Source organism: Zophobas morio, unplaced genomic scaffold (assembly GCF_036711695.1).
Source record: "Zophobas morio isolate AGI-343-1 ecotype UQ-CSIRO unplaced genomic scaffold, CSIRO_AGI_Zmor_V1 ptg000011l, whole genome shotgun sequence".
Taxonomy (NCBI): Eukaryota; Metazoa; Arthropoda; class Insecta; order Coleoptera; family Tenebrionidae; genus Zophobas; species Zophobas morio.
The window spans coordinates 16,953,620-16,974,267 of record NW_026972116.1 but is presented as its reverse complement, the minus strand read 5'-3'; the positions used below and the strand labels follow the sequence as shown (position 1 = coordinate 16,974,267).

General features: G+C 35.6%; 5 protein-coding genes across 7 annotated transcripts; all 5 read right to left on the bottom strand.

Moving 5' to 3' along the window:
- Window positions 1-627: 627 nt before the first annotated feature.
- On the bottom strand, window positions 628-7,327 carry LOC135127067 (interleukin enhancer-binding factor 2 homolog). Its single transcript, XM_064053378.1, has 3 exons — window positions 7,249-7,327; window positions 6,894-7,195; window positions 628-1,634 (listed from the first exon to the last, which is right to left on the bottom strand). Exons 2-3 carry the CDS (start codon window positions 7,185-7,187, stop codon window positions 747-749), a joined length of 1,182 nt encoding a protein of 393 aa, XP_063909448.1. The 5' UTR covers window positions 7,188-7,195; window positions 7,249-7,327; the 3' UTR covers window positions 628-746.
- Window positions 7,328-7,393: 66 nt separating this feature from the next.
- Window positions 7,394-9,575, bottom strand: LOC135127063 (fibroleukin-like). The gene is made up of 4 exons (XM_064053374.1): window positions 9,241-9,575; window positions 8,992-9,193; window positions 7,685-8,938; window positions 7,394-7,604 (listed from the first exon to the last, which is right to left on the bottom strand). Exons 1-4 carry the CDS (start codon window positions 9,386-9,388, stop codon window positions 7,424-7,426), a joined length of 1,785 nt encoding a protein of 594 aa, XP_063909444.1. The 5' UTR covers window positions 9,389-9,575; the 3' UTR covers window positions 7,394-7,423.
- An 84-nt stretch (window positions 9,576-9,659) lies between these two features.
- Window positions 9,660-14,362, bottom strand: LOC135127065 (serine protease snake-like). The gene is made up of 6 exons (XM_064053377.1): window positions 11,007-14,362; window positions 10,757-10,951; window positions 10,599-10,693; window positions 10,446-10,555; window positions 9,975-10,395; window positions 9,660-9,924 (listed from the first exon to the last, which is right to left on the bottom strand). Exons 1-6 carry the CDS (start codon window positions 11,068-11,070, stop codon window positions 9,742-9,744), a joined length of 1,068 nt encoding a protein of 355 aa, XP_063909447.1. The 5' UTR covers window positions 11,071-14,362; the 3' UTR covers window positions 9,660-9,741.
- A 249-nt stretch (window positions 14,363-14,611) lies between these two features.
- On the bottom strand, window positions 14,612-16,701 carry LOC135127064 (serine protease snake-like). 2 transcript variants are annotated; one of them, XM_064053376.1, is made up of 7 exons: window positions 16,409-16,701; window positions 16,162-16,359; window positions 16,022-16,107; window positions 15,862-15,974; window positions 15,391-15,814; window positions 15,148-15,342; window positions 14,612-14,873 (listed from the first exon to the last, which is right to left on the bottom strand). In XM_064053376.1, the coding sequence occupies exons 1-6, from the start codon at window positions 16,479-16,481 to the stop codon at window positions 15,160-15,162; spliced, it is 1,077 nt and encodes a 358-aa protein (XP_063909446.1). In that variant the 5' UTR covers window positions 16,482-16,701; the 3' UTR covers window positions 14,612-14,873; window positions 15,148-15,159. The 2 variants fall into 2 exon arrangements, with proteins under 2 accessions (XP_063909446.1, XP_063909445.1); XM_064053375.1 differs by lacking the exon at window positions 14,612-14,873 and having other exon boundaries at window positions 15,023-15,342.
- A 902-nt stretch (window positions 16,702-17,603) lies between these two features.
- Dnalig3 (DNA ligase 3) lies at window positions 17,604-20,636 on the bottom strand. Of its 2 annotated transcripts, none has more exons than XM_064053371.1 (2): window positions 20,485-20,636; window positions 17,604-20,431 (listed from the first exon to the last, which is right to left on the bottom strand). In XM_064053371.1, exon 2 carries the CDS (start codon window positions 20,429-20,431, stop codon window positions 17,711-17,713), a length of 2,721 nt encoding a protein of 906 aa, XP_063909441.1. In that variant the 5' UTR covers window positions 20,485-20,636; the 3' UTR covers window positions 17,604-17,710. The 2 variants fall into 2 exon arrangements, with proteins under 2 accessions (XP_063909441.1, XP_063909442.1); XM_064053372.1 differs by lacking the exon at window positions 20,485-20,636 and having other exon boundaries at window positions 17,605-19,886; window positions 19,937-20,085.
- Window positions 20,637-20,648: the final 12 nt, after the last annotated feature.

Below are 20,648 nucleotides of genomic sequence, written 5' to 3'. Positions count from 1 at the left end.
GATTCACGATATCCTCGAAATACGTCCAAAGTCTCACAACGATAAAATCGCCAAAGGATGACACAGACGGAAACGGGAAAGCTACCTTTACGTATTCTAGCAACTATAAAACGTTGAGAAAACATGAAATTAACCCTTCTCCAATATTTCCCTTGGTGACGTTCAATATTACGGACCTTAAAATTATATAAATTCCCTGCTACACTTCAGACAGCCCATAATAAAAAAATGTTGGGTCTCGGAGCACATTTCTTTAACAAGTATGTGACATTATTATAATAAGGCGAAAACGCAGTGTCAAACCCACTTATTTTCAGTAAATTTATTCAGGGCTAGTTTCCACTTATATGAAAATAAGTGAGCCCTACATTGTTTGTTTTTTCATCTAATTACAACAAAGTGTTACGAGAGTTTTTACAAGTTTTAATAATTTTTAATACGTCATCAATTTCTGGCGGAGATGAGTTAGATGATCAAACATAGTGTGTTTATATAAAAGAAACAAATTAAACAATCGTTGCTATATGGACCTGTTTCCACTTTCTGTAAATATTACCTGTACTTACCACCACTACCTGATGCTTAGCCTAAGGAAATCTCCAAAATGAGCGAATAAAAACAACATGCTATTCTTCCATATTAAGACTTTATTGTACAAATACGAAATGCAACTCAACTTATAATGAGTTTCTTCACGCGACCAATCAATCAACATAATCAAAATAAAATAAAATTACCTTAACACATTAATTTTCAATAGTCTCCATACTTTCGTCGCCTTCGGCTTCCATATCCTCGTCCTCTTCTTCGCCATCCTTCTTCTCTGGAGGATTTTCATAAGCTTTATCAAGCGGCGAAACCACCACTCCATCCCAAACCGACATCTCTTTAGCGATAGAAGCGTTCCCTTCTAGACCTAAAATATGTTTATAACCCCCATGGGACAGCACTCTCAACAAGGTCTGAGCCGTTAAGCAACAAATATCCTGTTGTTCCAGCGTCATTGCAGTATGAATTCGTAAACTGACCCCTTCGCAGGGATCCGTAATCCCCGCTGATCCCGGTAAAAACAGGCCAGCAGACAACAACTGGAAAACCCTTCTAAACGCGACATTAATTGGCAGGGCCTGTCGACTAGGATTATGCATAATGGCAAAATGAGCCAGCAAATCCAACATCCACGGAGTGAGAGGTTCGAAGCCCTCGAACCTAGTCCGGATGTCTCGCAATAGGCGGATTAATACTTTAATGGATGAGTGATGGGCGTTTTCTTCGAACCACCGGCTGTGCCTGATGGCCGCGAGGTGGCTCAGCATGATTTTTTGATCCAAGTGGATTTCGGGGTCGAGTTTCCGGATGTTATGGTGGAGGGTGGTGACCATAACGCGCACGCAGGCGAAGCTGTTGCTGATTTCGATGCCCCGTTCGTTGGTGGTGTGGGTGAGCTGTTCGCCCTTTGTCACTACTTCGCTTTTCATTAGGCTTTTCAGATCTTCTTTGACTTTATTGCCGAGGGCTTCTACGGCTTCGCGAGTGGGGAGGGTTTTAAGTATTACCACAATGTCGGCTACGTTGTGGCCGGTCACCATTGTGCCCTTTTTGAATGAACCCACTTGACGCACTTCTTCCAATTGCTGGAAAGAAAAGTAGTTTATTGAATTTCTCCATAAAAGGGCACTATAAAGGTACAAAAGGCCTGTTTTAGTAAGTTTGTATTTAACACAAACATTTAAAAAAAGTATAGTTAAAAGGTTTTGTTATTACAGGAATTAAATAAAGTATGTCCACTAAAAATAATTGTTTTATTATTATATTTCCACTTATGATTTCAAAAGTTGCTACCAAGGCTATTGCTAAGTTTGATTTAACTTTATTAGATGTGCTTCCTTTTTTTTTCTCAAATTTAATAAATTAACAGCGACCACCATTTTCGGGTCTCACAAACTGGTTTTCTTGTTAAATAAAACAAGTTTTGGTTTATTAACGCCTAAAATCAACTTCTGTATACTTATTCGTTATTTCAATCCGATTACAATTTTTGATATAAAAACTAACACATTATAACACCGTTTTTTATGAAACGTATTTTAAATATGGGAATAAAATTTTGAAAAACTTACAACTGCTCTTTTCCAAAACATAATGAGGCACCATGATTCGTCCATTTAAAAGAAGGTAATTTCAACAATTTAAAATATAAATATTTTGATAATGACATGTAAACTAGATTTTACCCTAAAAAAACTCACTCTATAATACAAAAAATGTCCATATAACATACAATAAAAAATTGGTCTGAAGAGTTCAGTACTTCCCTCGCTGTTGGAAACGTGACGACTGCATGCCTATTATGTTAATTTTTTCAATTTTGTTATTATTTGGCATTGACATCTTTGTATTTTTTTCTGATTGGTGATTACTAGAGAGCGGATTTCTGTCGGGCTAGACAAGGCCAAACTCGGTACGACTCGTACGGGTTGGGAATTCATTGCAGTTACCGGCTGCACTTCGTTTATTTGAGATTAGAATAACGCTGCTTCGTTGCACTCTGCTGTTAATTCCAGTTCTCATTTAGTTAGCCGTTTGATTAATAAATCGTTAATTGTATTTATGGAATCAAGTGACAATTAAATTCAGTGATTACCTATGACCCGCTACTGAGTCCCGGCGATGCAGCGCGTCCCCACTAAAATCGTGACGTAGCCCGACAGAAATCCGCTGTCTAGTGATTACTTATTAAAAAAAAAATTAAATTGGACGAAGTCGTGTCTGGGGTGTGTAATATGTTGCCTATGCAAAAATTGTCAGGCACGAACAGATAAAATGAACACCCTGTATAGTACTTGTAGTTTAAGACAAATAGCCATAACACTTATCAACCTGTGGACGTGACGGTGAAACACATACTAAACGAAAATATGTTGTCCACGAATTGCAATAACCGGATGACAATGCCGACGGTCCAGACTTTTTATTGCTCTGACTTCTCTTTATTGAATAAAACACTACGTTTTATTTGGTTTTTGGATGCTGTAATTCATATTTGGTTAATTATAACTTGTCTAGATTTAGGAGAGCATCCCCTAGTCTGCCCCTAGCTACGGCCTTATGAAATATCGAGAAAATTTTAAAGTACCAAATTGCCCAATAGATTCCATTACTGTACGTCCTTAGGTTATCCTCGATAGGAAAAACAACTTGAAAGTGTTTGTTTATACATCGGAAGAATGTCACGTAGAAATTAGTTTTATTTGAATGAGTTCGTCCCCTCAAAACAGATTATTATCAAAACAATTAGGAGTAACTAGTAAGCTACAATCGACAAAATGTTCTGAATATCATTATTATAATTCTCATTAAATAAAGACGTTTGTATTTTCACATTTTCGGGAAAATTGGGTAATTTGATCAATAAAAAATATTAATGCTATGATGAATCGTAAGTAAAAACTCATCATATATTGCACAGTTTGGGTAGAATTTATTCGGCAAAATGTTGAAATAACGTCATCAATTTTTTGGGGGAACTAAACAGATTTATTTTGATTAACAATTTACCATGCTTACAATGACTTTAAAACGTCTGCAAGATTTCAAAATATTCAGTTTTGCAATTCTTGATTTAATGAATAAAATAAATTGACTGATTCATTTTTTTCAGACACCCCGTATAAGCAAATCTAAAAAAATATTAATGCAGTGATATCACAAGTATAGACTCATCATTCTGTACACATTTAAAATACCTTTTTTTTTCAGCAAAATTTTGGGGTGGCGTCATCAATTTTTTAGGGGGGATGAGCAAATACATTTTGATCAAAAATTTACCATGCTTATAATAACTTCAAAACATGTCCAAGATTTCAAAGCATTTGGTTTTGTAGTTCCTGATTAAATCAATAAAATAAATTCACGCATTCATTTTTTTTTTTGAGTCACCCTATATATGCAAGTTCCAAAAAATATGACTGGAATTATAAATCACAAGTACAGACTCATCATATTTTGTACAATTTAGGTAGGATTTATTCGGCAAACTCTTGAGCTGACATCATCAATTTTTTGGAGGGGATAAGTAAATCAAAATCTTGTTTCATAATTTTGATTTTTTTTTTCCTAAAATCTGGACGTTTCGGGTAGAAACTCAATACGGAGTCATAAACTACATGTGTAGGACTATGTTATATCATACAATTTAAAACCAATTTACTATGTGCAATTTTCCAGTGACGTCATCACATTATTGGTGGGGATGACTAGACAAAAATTGGTTGACGTTTTACCATCTAGATGATATTTCTAATATAAATACAAAATTTGACAACAATCGGCCCAGTACTTTCGGAGATGATGTGTCTAATAAAAATTCGGGACGGCAGACAGACGGAAACAGGAGACCTATTTCTTCGTATTCTAGGGGTCATGAAAGGTCGAGAGTCGGCCGATGGACTCGATTACAATACTTCCTTTGCTTACGCTCGGGAAGTAAAAAGTGATATGGGTAGCTATGAAACAGGTCTTGGTTTAGGCTTTCTTAATCTCACGCTTGGCCAATTCTTTTCTAATTAATTTATCTAAAAACAATACCCATAGGTATACAAATACAAATTCAAATTTATTTTTTATGAAACATATACCAATCGTTGCTTTTTCAACTGAAACTTATTAAATTGACGGTATTCTGATAAGACGAAAATTATATCGAAGACAAAAGTTCAAAAATCCATGACAGTCTCTGATCGTGTTTTTATTGCTGTTTCGGTTGTTATTTGTACAGGCAATATTTTTCTACACCTCTTTTAATAACTGTTGAATACAAGCCATAAGAGAAATTTAATTTAAAATTTAAAGCGATTTGAATTCAGTATGAAAATTAAATAGTTTTTATTTGGTCAAATCATTATACACAGTTTTAAGACGAATTTTATTCTATTATATTTGTAAATACGTTATTATGCATACAACTTGGAAAAATAGTTATCTACACTATTTTCCCTCGCTTTCGAAGCATTACTACCTTGTTACGTACGTAATATTTTTTAAACAATTTCATCAATATTTTAGTGGGCATAAGACAAAAACATTTATTTTAATACGTACAATTTAATAATCAGTGATCAAAAGTTTTTAGATTAGAGCTGGCCATGGAAATATTTGTCATGTCTTTGATTACAATGCAAATGCCAAAAATCCAAATTATTGCAATACAAATGAGGTTATACAGTTTAATCAAAGACATGACTAATATTTCCAATGTCAACTCTAATCTGAAAACTTTTTAAAAACTTGTTACTAATTATAACGTTAGTAGACGCCCAAATTTTTGTAACAAAATAAGTCAGTTCACAGATTCATAATTTTTCGATATGGAATGGAATATTTTTTGAGATGACGTCATCAACTAGTTGGAAGGGATGTAATTCTGAATAAATATTTATTAGTATTTACCACAATTTCTAATATGTGTGTTTCTATATGTGAAATCAAAGACCAGTTTTTACATTTCGAGTGTAAGCTAAGACCGTTTTACTCTGAAACACAAAAAAATTGGAAAATCGAAAAACTGAAAAATTTTAAAATGAGAACTGGGCGAGTCGCATATATAAAAATGAAAAAACAAAAAAAAAAAAATGAAAAATTGAAGAAACGAGAAACTGAAACAATTAAAATTGAAATGTGAAACAAATAACAAAAATAAGAAACCGAAAAATTGCAAAATATAAAAATTGAAAAAATCAAAAGTGGGAAAATTGACAATTTTAAACTTGAACAAAAAATTAAAAATTGAAGATCTGAAAAATTCAAGCAAAAGTCGAGGCGAGGGAAGTTCTGTCGAAATAATCTTTAACCAAGTTTTTTAATAATACGTGGGCATTTTTTTATTTAATCAATAATATTATATGGACAAAAACGGGGAATCTATTTTCATTTTCTAGATCGTGTAAAACGTCTAGACAACAGGCATGTAAAGGAAGGCAAAATATTTTCGATTTTCTGAAGTAAATTGTCTTTTCAGAAAGTGACGTGTCATAGATTAAAAGCACGGTAATTATTATCCAGTAACTATTAATCTTTGTGATTTTTCTTACCAAGTTAGCAACATATTTAAAATTTTATGGTGGTATACCTGACTGTCAAATTGAAATTATTTAAAAATGTAAATCTGTAAGCGAACATTACTGCTAATAATTCAGAATTTCCAATGCAAAAACTTGCTTCAGTCATTAATAATCACCTTAATGAAAGTGAAACAATAACTCTAGAAGGCCGTGCAATTTATTTTTAAAATAACGATGTTGGTAACACCAAGACGCTCTTTAATTTGACAGTTACTGTCAAATAGACATTTTAAAAATAAATTTCACGGCCTACTAGACGAGTTTTTTTCCAATCATAAGGGACAATGTTAGTTTTTAACAATATAGTAATAAACGAATCTAAAAACTATAAACATCAATTAATGAAAGTAAACAATATACTATTTTATTTAAAAAATGCTGGACCCGACTGTCAATATTTGTCCAGTTTTTTTTTTATAAAATGGTATAATAACAATTAATTGCACATTAATAGGGTCATAATAGTTACCGTAATGAAAACTCAATAAGAAATAATATTCCTGTGGTATGAATTTACAGATAAGAAACGTCATTCCACGACTAAGTTGTAATTGGGTGGGTCACCAAAACAAGTAATTTTCCACCAAGAAATTATGATTTTTTTTTTACTACAAAACAGCTAAATTCGCATACCAGTATTCTTTTCAGCAAAAGCACCAAATATTTCCACTAAACCAAATAAATTATTCATTTACATAACCACAATCTCAATGTGCTATCTACCCACTTCTTACCCAGCCTTTTGCACCTTCAAAAACTCGTTATACTACTCACACATGCATCGAATGCTCCAGGGGCCACCACAAGATTATCCAAAACCGTTTGTATCTTCGTGACCAAATTTAAAATAGCGGTTTGCTCGGACGCAGTCGGGGACAAATCAACATTACGCTTCAAAAGGGCCTGGGTGAACGCAGTTTCGTCAGGGGCGGGTTTTACACGTGGAAATGATGACTCACAAAGGGCCAAGTCAAAAGGGTGTCGGGGCAAAAACATTTTGACTTTATATGGGGGTCTTCCGATACCGCGATTCATTCCTCCTCTCCCTCTAATTCCGCCTCTTGCCATTATATAACCTACAACGGTATTTTTAAAGCTGATACACCAAAATAGTGCAGAAATTATTTACGATTCGATTAAAATCACACAAACACCGGCATCAGACGCACACCACACGAAATCCAGTTATCGATCCCAGTGCTGCCAACACGAAAGTGAAAAACCCTAGTCGGTCGGAATGCGCGCGATATTTAAATTTAAATGAAACTACGGCATCGGTATACACTTTTTATTGAAGTTTTTTATTAAGGCTCTTCAAAATATGGCCACAATGTAGAGTAGTCAGTCTTAGGTGAAATTTTGACCATGATTAATGTCCTCTTTAGGGAACGACTGCCCAACCAAGTTTCCCAAATTATTCCTCCATAGTAACCATTGTATTCACCTTGGTGGTAGTACAATCCATTCAAATTGGATTCAAAACAGCTGAAACTTCACTTATAACCAACTGCTCCAGTACTGCCAACGTATTGTGATCGATTTTTAATTTATAAACTAATAATTACCTGTTAAACCACCATCCGCCTCCATAGGATACCGAGCAAGGACAACAATCAGGAGCCTGATCATTCTTTCGGTCAAAAGCGCTAAAAAAAGATCCATTATGACTTGAAAAGGAGTCAGTTGCATTTCCTCTATAACCACCAACAATAAGTTGGTATTTATTTTCTTCTGGCAACACTAGAAATCTATTATATTCAGCCCAAACACACCGTCCTTCAAAATCTTCCAGTTCAATTCTCAAAAGGACATTATTGTTCGTGGTCAATGTACTGATGAAATCATTGCCAAACCAAAAATCTTTATCAAGATCGCCAAAACCATTTTTGTAATGAAACCAACTCACGTTGAAGTTTTCAGATGGATGGTTTCCTCGAGCTTGCATAACAGTCCAAGCTTCCCCATTTCGAATCAGACAATATCTTTCATTAAATTTGCGCTGGTTGCGATTAAATTTAGAGTCATTTCCAAAAAGATAAACCCCACTTTTGGAATTTATATTTAAATCTTCGCACCCAGTTTTCTTCGGTTCGTGAATCACTGAGTCATTAATATTTTTATCTTCTTTTAACTTTGGTAAACTGATGTTTGATAAAAGCGACTCCAAATATTTGGTTTGTGAGACAATATGGCGACTTATCATTTGATCTAATTTACTATCACTATCATCATTTACGCACTTTTGCAACTCTTGTTTTATCACTTGTAAATTATTGTCTTGTTTATTTGAAATAAGTTGTGAAATAGTTTCTATTTTCGTTACCTTGTTTTCTAGTACAGTGTCCCGATCGGAACAATTTTTTCCTTCAGAAACTTCACTTCCACTCCCATCGTCCACATACTCCTCCGCACCAAAATCGCTCCCATTTTCTTCTCGTCCATTCATTTTATCAAACATTACATCAACTTTGGATGAAATATCATTAAGAAGTTCTTCAACGTAAGGAGGATTATTACATCTGATCGTCAATCTTGGTTTGTCGACCCCTTTTTGCTGAACAAGTGAATTTTGTTGAGACAGTAAAAGTCGATCTAACTTCTTTTCTATCATCTTGACACTACTTAAAATACCGCGCGTTGCAAATTCGCTAAAAAGGCTATCGTGGTCTTTGTGGAGATGTTCATTTTGGACTTCTTCTTTCAAAGTTGAGACTGCGTCTTCAATACTGTCGATTTTTTTAAAAGCTTCGGTTATTTTGTATTCTATGTCACCAATGACGTTAAGTTTGGACTCCAACTCCAACATTTTTTCTTGGCCTCTTTAAAAACAACGAGATAATAGATAGTGGTTTGTCATGTTAGAAGAACGTACTTGCTTATGAGGTTAGTTTTGCGATCAAGAGTTGCTAACTGGTCATTCCAGGCACTTACGTGTAACTGAAAAGTGTCCCATACGTGCGCCCGTTCTTGTAAACTGCTTACTTTACTGTCAATGTTAGCCAAAGAAGTTGCTACAGAGATCATCTGAGGTTCTAGCGAATGTAGGAACAAGTTATTCCATTTATCTAACTGTCCTGGAAAAAAAGGAGTTTCAAAACTTGAATTTTGTATGAATTCTTACCTGATAAGAACTTCGTTATCTCTTTTAAAGCACGCCCTTCGTCTTGTAGAGTTTGTAACTCAGTGTGTGTGTTGTTATTAATCTCGTTTGCAAGCACACTTTTAGAACAAACTATAGCTATTAGTACTACTAATAGTGGTGGCAACATTTTCGTGGATTCTCAGACAGTGTTAATTTTAATTAACCACAGCCGATGAACTCCAGACTATGAATGATTTAGACTCAAGGGCACATGTGTAGAGACTACAGAAAAAATGCTGTGTTTTCCAGATGTCGTAGTATTGATGCAGATGTTAATGTTTTTTCGAACAACAATATTTTTATTGAGCCGACGTCTATGTAGTTGTGTGACTAACAACAAACGTGAATTCAATTTCAGTCTGCGACCCTTTTTCCACTTATAATAAAAACACTGACACTCTCATCAAAATACGATATATTTAAAATATCAATAAATAAATTGCATTCTCTTCATGATTCTGTTTTTTCAGAAAATGAGTTCTATCCCCACACAATTTTCTCAATCCATGGAACGTATGACGACACTCTTGTATAAACACCTATACTGTGTTCAGATCCGCATCCTTTACCAAAAGATGTTACACCTACTACAACAAAATGTGGCAGAATGTCACAGGAGGAACCACATTCACGCTGAAAATACAAAGGTCCTCCAGAATCCCCCTAAAATAACAAATTTTGAAAAAAACAACTATACTAAAGTCACTTATTACTGGACATGTGTCTCTTCCTGAAGCATCCCCAGCACAAATGTGCATTTCGTCTATAATTCCACTCTTCATTCTCAACCGATGAACTGGAAACCTTTCAGAGCACTCTTTAGAGCTCACAAGGGTTATATTCGCTTTCATTAAATGGCTGCTGCTGTCTCCATAAAAGTCAGTTTTGCCCCAACCCGCCACTTGTAAAACAGTGGTAGGTATATTTCTGTTAAGATGTAAACATGCAGGTTGCGTAAAAAAATCAAAAACTATTGGTCTTTTTACTTTAATTAGAGCAATGTCGTGGTAAACAGATGGCGCTTTGTAAGTAGGGTGGGTGTAAAATTCTTCTATAGGTAAATCCTGTGGATTTGCAATGTCGCTGCTTGTACTCAAATCTAGGTCTCCTACACGAATTACTTGTGGAGGTCCACTAAATGAAAATATTTTTATTAGTGTTAAAAGTAAATAATTAATACTTACTAGTCTTGGTGGCGGGCACAGTGTGATGCTGTGAGTATAAACTCTTCACTAATTATAGTTCCTCCACAAAGCCACACTGTTCTTTGGCCGTCATAATAACCCACAGCTGCCTAAAATTTGTTTTAGATTTGAAAAATTTTGAATTATACTGACCATGTGAGGCAACTCCAGAGGTTCAGCTAATTCACCATTGGATACACCTAGTGGTGGGATTGGTGCGTCCATCACATTATGATATTTTTTGCACACTGGAAATAAAGTTTGAAGATAAAATACACACTTATTGTGTTACGTCTATAAACATGTCTTACTTGCATCACTCACAGTTCCGGAAATTCTTTCCAACGGTTTTTTACGAACAGGACAACACACTAGTTCTGTCTGTCTGTTAAAACCACAATGCTGAGGTCTTTGATTTGTCTGTAATAGTTTTCTAGCTACGTCGCATTGGTAAACATCAACACATTTCCCTGTTTGGCTATTATTCTCCATAACACAATCTTCGCCTACGGCAAACTCATCATAGTTAAAATTAAATTTACAATAATACAGTTTCTTTACCTTCGTTAAGTGTTACAATACTTGTGATCATAAGTGATAATATCATTGATCTGAAGGCGACCATCGTTGTTCACAGTAAGGTCAGATAACCACTAGACAAGTTTAAAAATCTAAAAACAGTAACAATATGTGGAGTTGGCGATTTGTGAAGACTGGATTTACAGGATTTTGTGTTATTGACTTGCCACTGTTTAAGTTCCACACTTATTCTTTAGCGGTTGCGTCCTTGGGAAAAAATACAGATGCTCATTATATTTTGAAATAACAATAGTTTTTGTTTAAAAACTTGAAAATGACGCATTGATGCGCTCATTTCTTGATGTGTTCGTGTACTTTTGACGATAAAAATCTGTTTCGGAAAATAGGTTTCTTCGTTAATAAGTACCTAGTGCACAGAAAGTTGAAAATATTTCCATGGATTATTTCAATGTGTTGACGTTGTTTAAAAGAATTTTGATAAATTCTTTATCAAAAATACTAAACTCTTATTTTTTCATGCATTTTTAATATACAGGATGATTCCAATAAAACTCCGCGACCTTCTGTCCTGTAAAGGAATACTGACATTCTGTAAACTCCATTGTTTTCAGCTTGAGGGGAAAGCGGAATTTGGTAAATTGCAAACTATATTTTTAACGAATAGAATCATTAAATTACGATTACAGTGATATAAAACACATATATTCGTATTAGTATCAACTGTAAAAATTTAAAGTATTATGTAACGCCCTTAGATTTATTTCAAACTAAAATTAAGCAATAGCGTTTCAAAATTTGTGTCCGTTTTCAAGCTATAAGCCCGAGGAGTTTTATTTGAGACAGCTGTATAGTACAAATTCGATAAAAAATTTAGCACTGCTAACAAAAAGATGTTTTATACTAGGCTACTAGACTACTATAGGTCTACATGTAAAAAATAATTTACACATTCCGAGTTTCCGAGTAGATAAAAATAAAACTGATGCCGACAAAAATAAACTTTAACAGAATCAGTTAACTATTTCAGATTTTTTAAAAAATTTTGTATATAATTTTCTAATTTGAAGGTTACCAACACTTTAAAAATGACAAGAACAACTTACAAAAAATTACTACCCTTGCCTCCCTAAAGTACAGTACAACGAATCCGGCTTCCTTGAAAAATTATAAAATTTGACTTTGCGAAATTTTAATTTTTTATGATAAACTTCTGTGATAAAGACTTTAACCGTTGCGTCAGCGAGACTCAGTATTCAGCCTTACTTACAAAATAAATAAATAACATAACTCTTAAATCCTCCAAACACCGAAATCGTTATATTCTCAGAACAGAGAAATCCTCAAATCCTCAGAACACTATAATCCTCAAATCCTCAGAACACCATAATCCTCAAATCCTCAGAGCACCATAATTTTCAAATCCTCAGAACAGCGAAATCCTCAAATCCTCAGAACACCAAAATCCTCAAATCCTCAAAACACCATAATCCACAAATCCTCAGGACTTCATAATCCTTAAATCCTCAGAACACCAAAATCCTCAAATCCTCAGGAACGTGAAATCCTCAAATCCTCAGAACGCCATAATACTCAAATCCCCACAACACCAATATACTCAAATCCTCAGAACAGCGAAACTCTCATGTCGTCAGAACACCAAAATCCTCAAATCCTCAGGACCGTGAAATCCTCAAATCCTCAGAACACTATAATACTCAAATCCTCACAACACCAATATACTCAAATCCTCAGAACAGCGAAACTCTCATGTCCTCAGAATACCAAAATCCTCAAATCCTCACAACACCAAATCCTCAGAACAGCGAAACCCTCATGTCCTCAGAATACCAAAATCCTCAAATCCTCAAAACACCATAATCTTCGAATCCTCAGAACAGAAAAAACGTCACATCCTCAGAACACCAAAATTCTCAAAACCACAGAACTCCGTAATCCTCAAATCCTCAGAGCACCAAAACCCTCAAATCCTAAGAACAGCAAACTCCGCAAATCCTCCCAACAACGAAATTCTCATATTATCAGAACAGGGAAATCCTCAAATGCTCAGAACACCATAATCCCCAAATACTCAGAACACCATAATCCTCAAATCCTCGGAACACCGAAATCCTCAAATGTCATAACAGCGAAATCCTGAATTTCACAAAACACTATATTCCACAAATCTTCACAATAACAAAATACTCAAATCGTTAGGACAGCAAAATCCTCAGAACTCCATAATCTTCAAATCCTCAGAAAACCATAATTTTCAAATCCTCAGAACAGGGTTATCCTCAAATCCTCAGAACACCAAAATCCTCAAATCCCCAGAACTCCATAATCCTCAAATCCTCAGAACAGAAAAATTCTCAAATCCTCAGTGCTCCGTAATCTTCAAATCCTCAGAACTGCATAATCCTCAAATCCTCAGAACACCGAGATCCTCATATTCTCAGAACAGGAAAATCCTCAAATCCTCAGAACACCAAAATCCTCAAATCCTCAGAACAGCGAAATTCTCAAATCCTCAGAAGGTTCGCTTTTTTTTGGGAAAATTTGGTTGCCTAGGGGAAAACTCAAGGCATATTCATAAACCACAAGTGTGGGAATCTATTATATTATAAAATTTAAATAATGGGTAATATATAAATTTTAAAAGGGACGTCATTAAATTGTTGGTGCCGATGATTAGACAAATTTCGGTTAGTATTTATAACATCTAAAATTTGACAATCGGTAGTTTCGAAGATTATCTGTCTAGTAAAAATCGGCATAGAAAAACGGACAGATGGCAAACGGCAGACAAACATACAAAAAACGAAAACTCTAAATCTTTTTTTTCGTACTCAAGGGATCATTAAACGTAGAGAAAACATAAAAGTAACCATTCGCCCGAGGGACGTTACACCCTATTACAATACTTACTTGCCTAAGCTCAGGAAGTAACAATAAAATTCTGTTCAACGTGTGAGAATTTTTTCAAAATTTGCATCTCTTACCTTTTTCTGGCATTCTAAACGCTACTTAAAGGTAGTCATTTACGTCTAATTTCATGTTATCACACGATTTCCAACCTAAAAATTACGAAAATGAAAGTTTCCCGTCTCCATTTACCTGTCCGTCTTTCCGTTTATCCTTCGTCTGTCGTCGGTCTAGCTTTCTTGAGGGAGAATCTCTAAACTTAAACTTTAGAATTTTAAAAGTAGGTAAAGATACAAAAGGTTCTAACAGGTTATAACTAAAATTTGAAATTCATTTTCACTCTAAAAAAATATGACGTAATTTCAATGCACTAATAAATCTCCTTGGGCCGTTAGTTTGATATGCTTCTTTATAATTTACAAACTTATGTTTATTAATGGAGATTATCTCTAAAAATATGTTTAAGTTACATAATAACAAAATTCTAAGAAATTTAGCTAATTTATGAATTTCAGAGAATGAAGTAAAACTTATTTACTCATCCATTCTGAAAAAATTATGACGTCATCTCAACGAAGCATTGAATAAATGTTTGCTATAAAATATTTAATGAAACAGTCGTGAAAAGTTCGATAGTGATGAATTAAAAGCTGTTATTAATGTATGTACCTATATACTGGTGAGGCTTCGGAAATAAAACATTTGAAAGACGTAGGGCGTATTTTAATTAGTTTCACCTCAATTTTTGCAAATGACAGTGACATTTATTAAAAAAAATCAACGATTTGTCCCATGATATGTTTGCGCTATTATGTCCACTATGTCTTTTATATCTTTTGTTTCCAAAGCCTTCTTATTTCTTATTTTCAAATTTAATTCTGGTTTTTTTCGGGTTGGCAATTCCGAATTATTGGCACCAATGTTACCATATTAGTTCACCGTTGTCAGTTTTGATATGAGTACCTAAAAACCAATGAGGAGATGGCAGATACTGAATTGTTGACCAAAATTTGATTTTAACATCAGGTACGCCATCATAAAATTTTACAAATGTTGCCAACTTGGCAAAAATAGTCTCAAACATTAATAGTCACTCAGTACCTGTAAAAAAGTTGTCATTTAAAAAATGCTGTGATAACTTTATTAACAACACAACTAGACAGTTTCAAATAAATTATTGCAAAATGTGTGTTTATGCGTATTTTATGTTCTTAATTTATTATCAAATTCGTTATACCTATTGTTGAAATTACTGTATAGGCCATACAGTGTTTTCTATCCAAGACTGGTAATTAGACACTCTAGTGTAAACTCCAGCACTATTTTCAAATCCACAACCTTTTCCAAACGAAGTTACTCCAACAACAACAAAATGATTTTTTAACTGTGGAGATCCTGAATCCAAAAAATGTAATGGCCCACCAGAATCACCCTAAAAGCAGCCGAATATTACCTTTAAACATTACCTCGAGTGACTCACCGGACAAGTATCTTTCCCAGACAAATCGCCAGCGCAAACTTGAGATTCATCTAATATACCCTTCGACAACCTCCTCCCAACTGTATTAGAATAAATTCTCTTACATTCTTTTGGCTCAATAACATTTAAAAAAACTTTGAGCAAGTGTGGACTAGCGTCACCGTAAAAGTCAGTTGTACCCCAACCGATTGCCTCCAAGGGAACGGAAGGCAGACTCCTTTTGGTGTGGATGCATGCCGGAGCCACATACTTCCCAAATTTTGCGGAAGTTCGAAGTTTAATTAAAGCAATGTCGTTATAATGCGACGGTGGTTTATATTCAGGGTGTGCAAAAATTGTACCGACGTCTATATCCTGAGGATCAGCATCATCGTTGCCATCGTTCAAGTCCAAATCTCCGACTCGTACCCATTTTGGGTCACCACTAGGAAAAAATTCGGTAGCGACGATTTTTATTTTTGAAATACTTACTATTCTATATTGTCAATGCAATGTGCCGCGGTAAGAACGAAGCGTTCACTAATGAGGGTGCCTCCACACAACCACAAAACGTCCGATTTACGACTGCCGTAACCAAGAGCGGCCTAAGCTTGAATTTTCATTAGGAAATTAATTTGACGTAATTGCTTACCATGTGAGGAAACTCTCTAGCTTGGGCCTTTTCACCAAAAGCAATCGTCTTACCTTGGAGTCTCAAGTCATGGTATTCTCGACATTCTAGAACAGTTTTATTAAATCTGTCATCAGAATAGTTAACTGCATCAAACTTACTGTCTTCGCTTCTGGAAAAGTTCGATAAAACTGGTATGGTAGATTTCGGACAACATACCAAAGGCGTTTTTCGTATGAAACCACAATTTTGTGGACGAATTTTTAGTATTTGGAAACGTTCTCTAGCGAAATGACATTTGCGAAGACTTATACATTTTCCAGCACGGCCATCAGGATCTAGCATTACACAGTCGTCCCCTGGAAAAGACACAAGTTAGTATTTTAGAGTTTGACGAAATTTAAGTACCTTCAAATAAAGCGTTGGAAACACTAAAGACTAACACAGAAATCAAAATACTAGTGGTTGTTGTTAGAGTCATTTTAATAAGTCCGTAAATGGTGACAAATTTTGTTAAAGTGTATTCTGCTTAATATTATTATTGTCGTCTATTTTACATTCCAATTTTAGGCGATAAAGAGGTTATCAGTGTTCTTGTTGTTATTTTTGTTGAAGAGTCCAACTTACAAAGAGTAAGCGTAGGAATTTATTGCTTTTTATAGAAATCTTGCATTTAATGCATTTTTCGAAAATTGTCGAGGAATCTTTTGTTATATATTTTATCTAAAACAACTGTTAACACAAAAATGTCTTATTTCTGTGACCACATAATTATATACGACAAAAACTATAACGTTATCTACAATTGCAAATCATGTTTCCATATCTCTAATAACAGTTGCGCGTCACTACTGTAAAAACCCATGTTATCATATAAAATTTTAGCGACATTGACCGTCTGTAATTAAAAACTAAGCTTAAGTAGAGATAAATAGAGATATTGTACCGATTAGCACATAAAATGCGATTGAGGATTCATGGTAGATGTATAATGGTACTGATGTCACGGCCTTTTACACCACTTTTCAAATTACGGCCAATCAGAATCGACCATTTCGATTTTCGAACCGCGGGAAAACTTCCAAATTCAGATTTCGAGGGTGGCATTCGTAAAAATTCAGGCATTTTCCGCTAGCAATTTCCGTTTTACATTCCTCCTCTGTATGTTTTTAATGTATTAAATATATCACATAATTTATTCAAATTTCACTTACCTTCGTACAATCCACTGACATACTAAACTTTAACATTACTTATTGTCGGTCAAGAAAGACTGAGATAAGTACATATTGTTCTTTTTAGTGTTTTGGCATTCCCTATGAAACTTTTAGTTAGATCACGACTACGGGATCGACGTCTCTGGTCAAGGCGGTCGAGCTCTCCTCAGTTTCAACGTTACATTGTTGCGATATTCACGAGCTACCACACATACTTATCCTCGAGGTGAAAAGACTGTTACATAATGCACATCATCCACTTGTCTCGTGGACTGCCCGGCCGGAAGATCTGTTCATTCCACGAAAAAGTAGTGATCAATTTTTGTTTAAACAATTGTCGTTTTATGAGATTACAAACAATATTCTACACACCAAAATTTAACAAATATCAAGAATCAACATATACATAATAGTTGTTTAATACCGTTCGTGACACATACACAATAAATAAAAAGTAAAAATGTTTCTAGAGTATGTAAACAACAGATCCATCTTAACTAGGTTTCCAACATACCGCATATGGTCTAGTGTCACGGACACTTTCGTGTATAACACAGTCTTTAATCCATGGAACAGTCACGTGTTTGACACCTGATCCACAATCTTGTGACCCCAGTTTGTTAACCATATTATTTAAATGCACCACGTGAGTCACTCCCGACGTATCCCCACGTTTCGACACTTCACCACCGTAGGCTATAAAATATCTAATCAAATCCCACTTTTCACTTTTCACGTCATCTTCCAGCAACAACTTCACACTCTCAAAGTAAGTAGGTAACGGATTCTCTATTTCAACCTTTTTGTACTTCTTCGACTCTTCTTTGTCCGCTTTGGGTGACCCATTATCGCCCGATGTCCCTTTTTTCGAAGTTTTCACAAAACCGTCCAGACCAGTTTGCTTCTTAGATTCTTTTTTTGTTTTTTTCGAAGGAGACGCCTCATCACCAGAATCAGAGTGCTTTTTCGCTTTAGAAGATTCACCTCGTTTCCTCTTCTTGGGCGAAGAAGTGCCGCCGTCCACTTCGTCGTCCTTCACTCCCTTCATTAGTAAACTCACGTCCGTGTTCTCCTTCGATTTCGCCACCAGAACTTTAAGTTCTTTGAGACTTGTGGCCGTGTCCCAGGTTTTGTCATCTCGGATTTTGGTAACCCGTGGGAACCTGATGGAAATCCCATCAGCTGTGTGTACGTCGTGTTGGGTAAATTCCGCCCCCGTTATTTCCCAAACGGGTTGGCTTTTCGGGTCTCTGGCAACAAAATCCGGGATCATGGTTTTGGTGCAACGTAACCAGTCTGGTACTTTCGAAGGATCCGAGCTTATTTTGACCATATCGAGCTCACTTTGTAGCCGCTCTAAAGTTTTGTCGTCGTGACCTGTGGACACTTTAGAGACGGTACAGAATTTATCACTGTCCTCATCATAACAACCCATGAGGAAAATGGACATTATGCCACCCTTTTTACCAGTACCGTACCAGGCACCCAGTACTATTAAATCGGCACTGTCGGCCATTGCGCCCCCAAAAAGGTAATCCTTTTTGACTTTTAACCAATGCCGTTTGCCGGGTTCGTATACACTCTTCATATCTTTAAGTACTAACCCTTCCAGACCCAGTTTTAATACTTTTGCGATCATATTAGCCAAGTCTTTCGGGTCGTGAATTTCCTCCATTTCCGAAAACATGATGTGATTGGGGATTTCGGTCATATTCTCGTTTAGAATCTTCTTTCTGTGCTTTATTGGTTTATCAGTTAGAATTTCTCCATTGTAATAAATGCAATCAAAGATGAATAGACACACAGATGCGTCTTTAAATTCCGACTTCTTATGAATACCGAGAGTACCAAACGGAAGAGGTTTTCCAGTTTGGGTATCAATCATTAAAATCTCACTATCTAGAATCAAGTCTTTCGCGTGCGGGAATGCTTGAGGAATGTAGTCTTTAAAGTGGGCTACTTTATGAGGTAGTACCGGTTTCAAACTTCTCGAGAAGTACTTAAACTCGGAACCTTGTTTATGCACTTGTACTCTTTCGCCGTCGTATTTGATCTCAGAGAACATCCCGTTGGGGCACTTCTTCATCGCTTGTTCCACGGACTTGCAAGCTTCAGCAAGCATGGGTAGTACCGGGGTCATTAACTCAATGGTGGCCTTTGAACTTTTACCTTTACCGCCTAAACAGCGATTGATCACGGCCTTAATGTCTCTAGATAACTGAAAAGCTTGATATGCATCAGGATGAACACCCTCTAAGATATGTTTAGCACCGGCGTTCATTCTGAGATCATGTTTGATCAAGCGGATGATCATTTTCAAGTCATTGGAAGTACATCTACTTGAGAAAGACTTGAGATGTGCCATTTGTTCTTCTTCTTTTGTCAATTTTGACAATTCTTCAAGAAAATCGTCTACGTCTTGTAGAGACAAATTGCTCTTTTTTGACGGTTTAAATGATCTGCTTTTTTCAAAGAACTCCTGGATGGTTTCACTGACATCCCCTTTCTCTAAGTGCTCCAACATGGCGTCTTGATCAGTGTGAAATATTTTGCTGAAGAGTTTGATAAGTTGCTTACTTTGAAGGTTATAAATTCTTTTGACGAAACCAGGTAGCAATAGGCGGCACCAAAGCACCACATCCCCTTTGAACCCCGTTCCGTCACTCCCTCTAGTAAATACTTTACTCACGAGGTTTGTTTTTTCAAGGTAACTACTTACATTGGTGATATCAGCCACCAATCTTCTAAATTCGCGGAACTGGCTATCTTTAGGAATAGCATCAGACTTCTGAGCGTTTTCAGAACTCGTGCTCGCTACCTGTTTATCACTAGCCTGTTGTTCTTTCGGTTTATTTTTGGGTTTTTTTGGTGACGCTTTAATACCATATTTGGTTTCAAAAAATTTGTTGCATTCATCAATGCGTTTTAGTATGTCAGCTTTGGTGTCGTCGTCCAAGGAGTTCCATCCCTCGATGTCTTCCTCTGGATCGTCTATTCTCTTCGTGGTAGGTCTTTGTTTTAAAAATATTTCAAAAATGCACTCTACATGATGCCAGTTCTTCATTTTACCGGCGCCGAAAGGGTTGGGAGCAAGTTTGGCAAAACGTAATTCACCTTGGGTGCATTTTTGCTTGCATTTTTTGCATGCAGCGCGGCCTTGCTTGGCAATTTCGATTGCGAAAGGCTTTTCGTCGGACTCCTCATGATCTGACATCTAAAAATTAGGTTAGGTTACGAACAATTTGTTTAAAATACAATGAAACTCACCTTTTACCGCGAAAATGGGTGACCTTCAAATTTAATTAAATTAGTTAGAAATCACTGTAATTTTCACTGATGGGGTAATTGAAAATAAAACGATTAAAGAATCGATACAAATTTTTAGGTTAGATACGTCACGTGACGTCAATGTCATGTTGAAACAAGTTTTG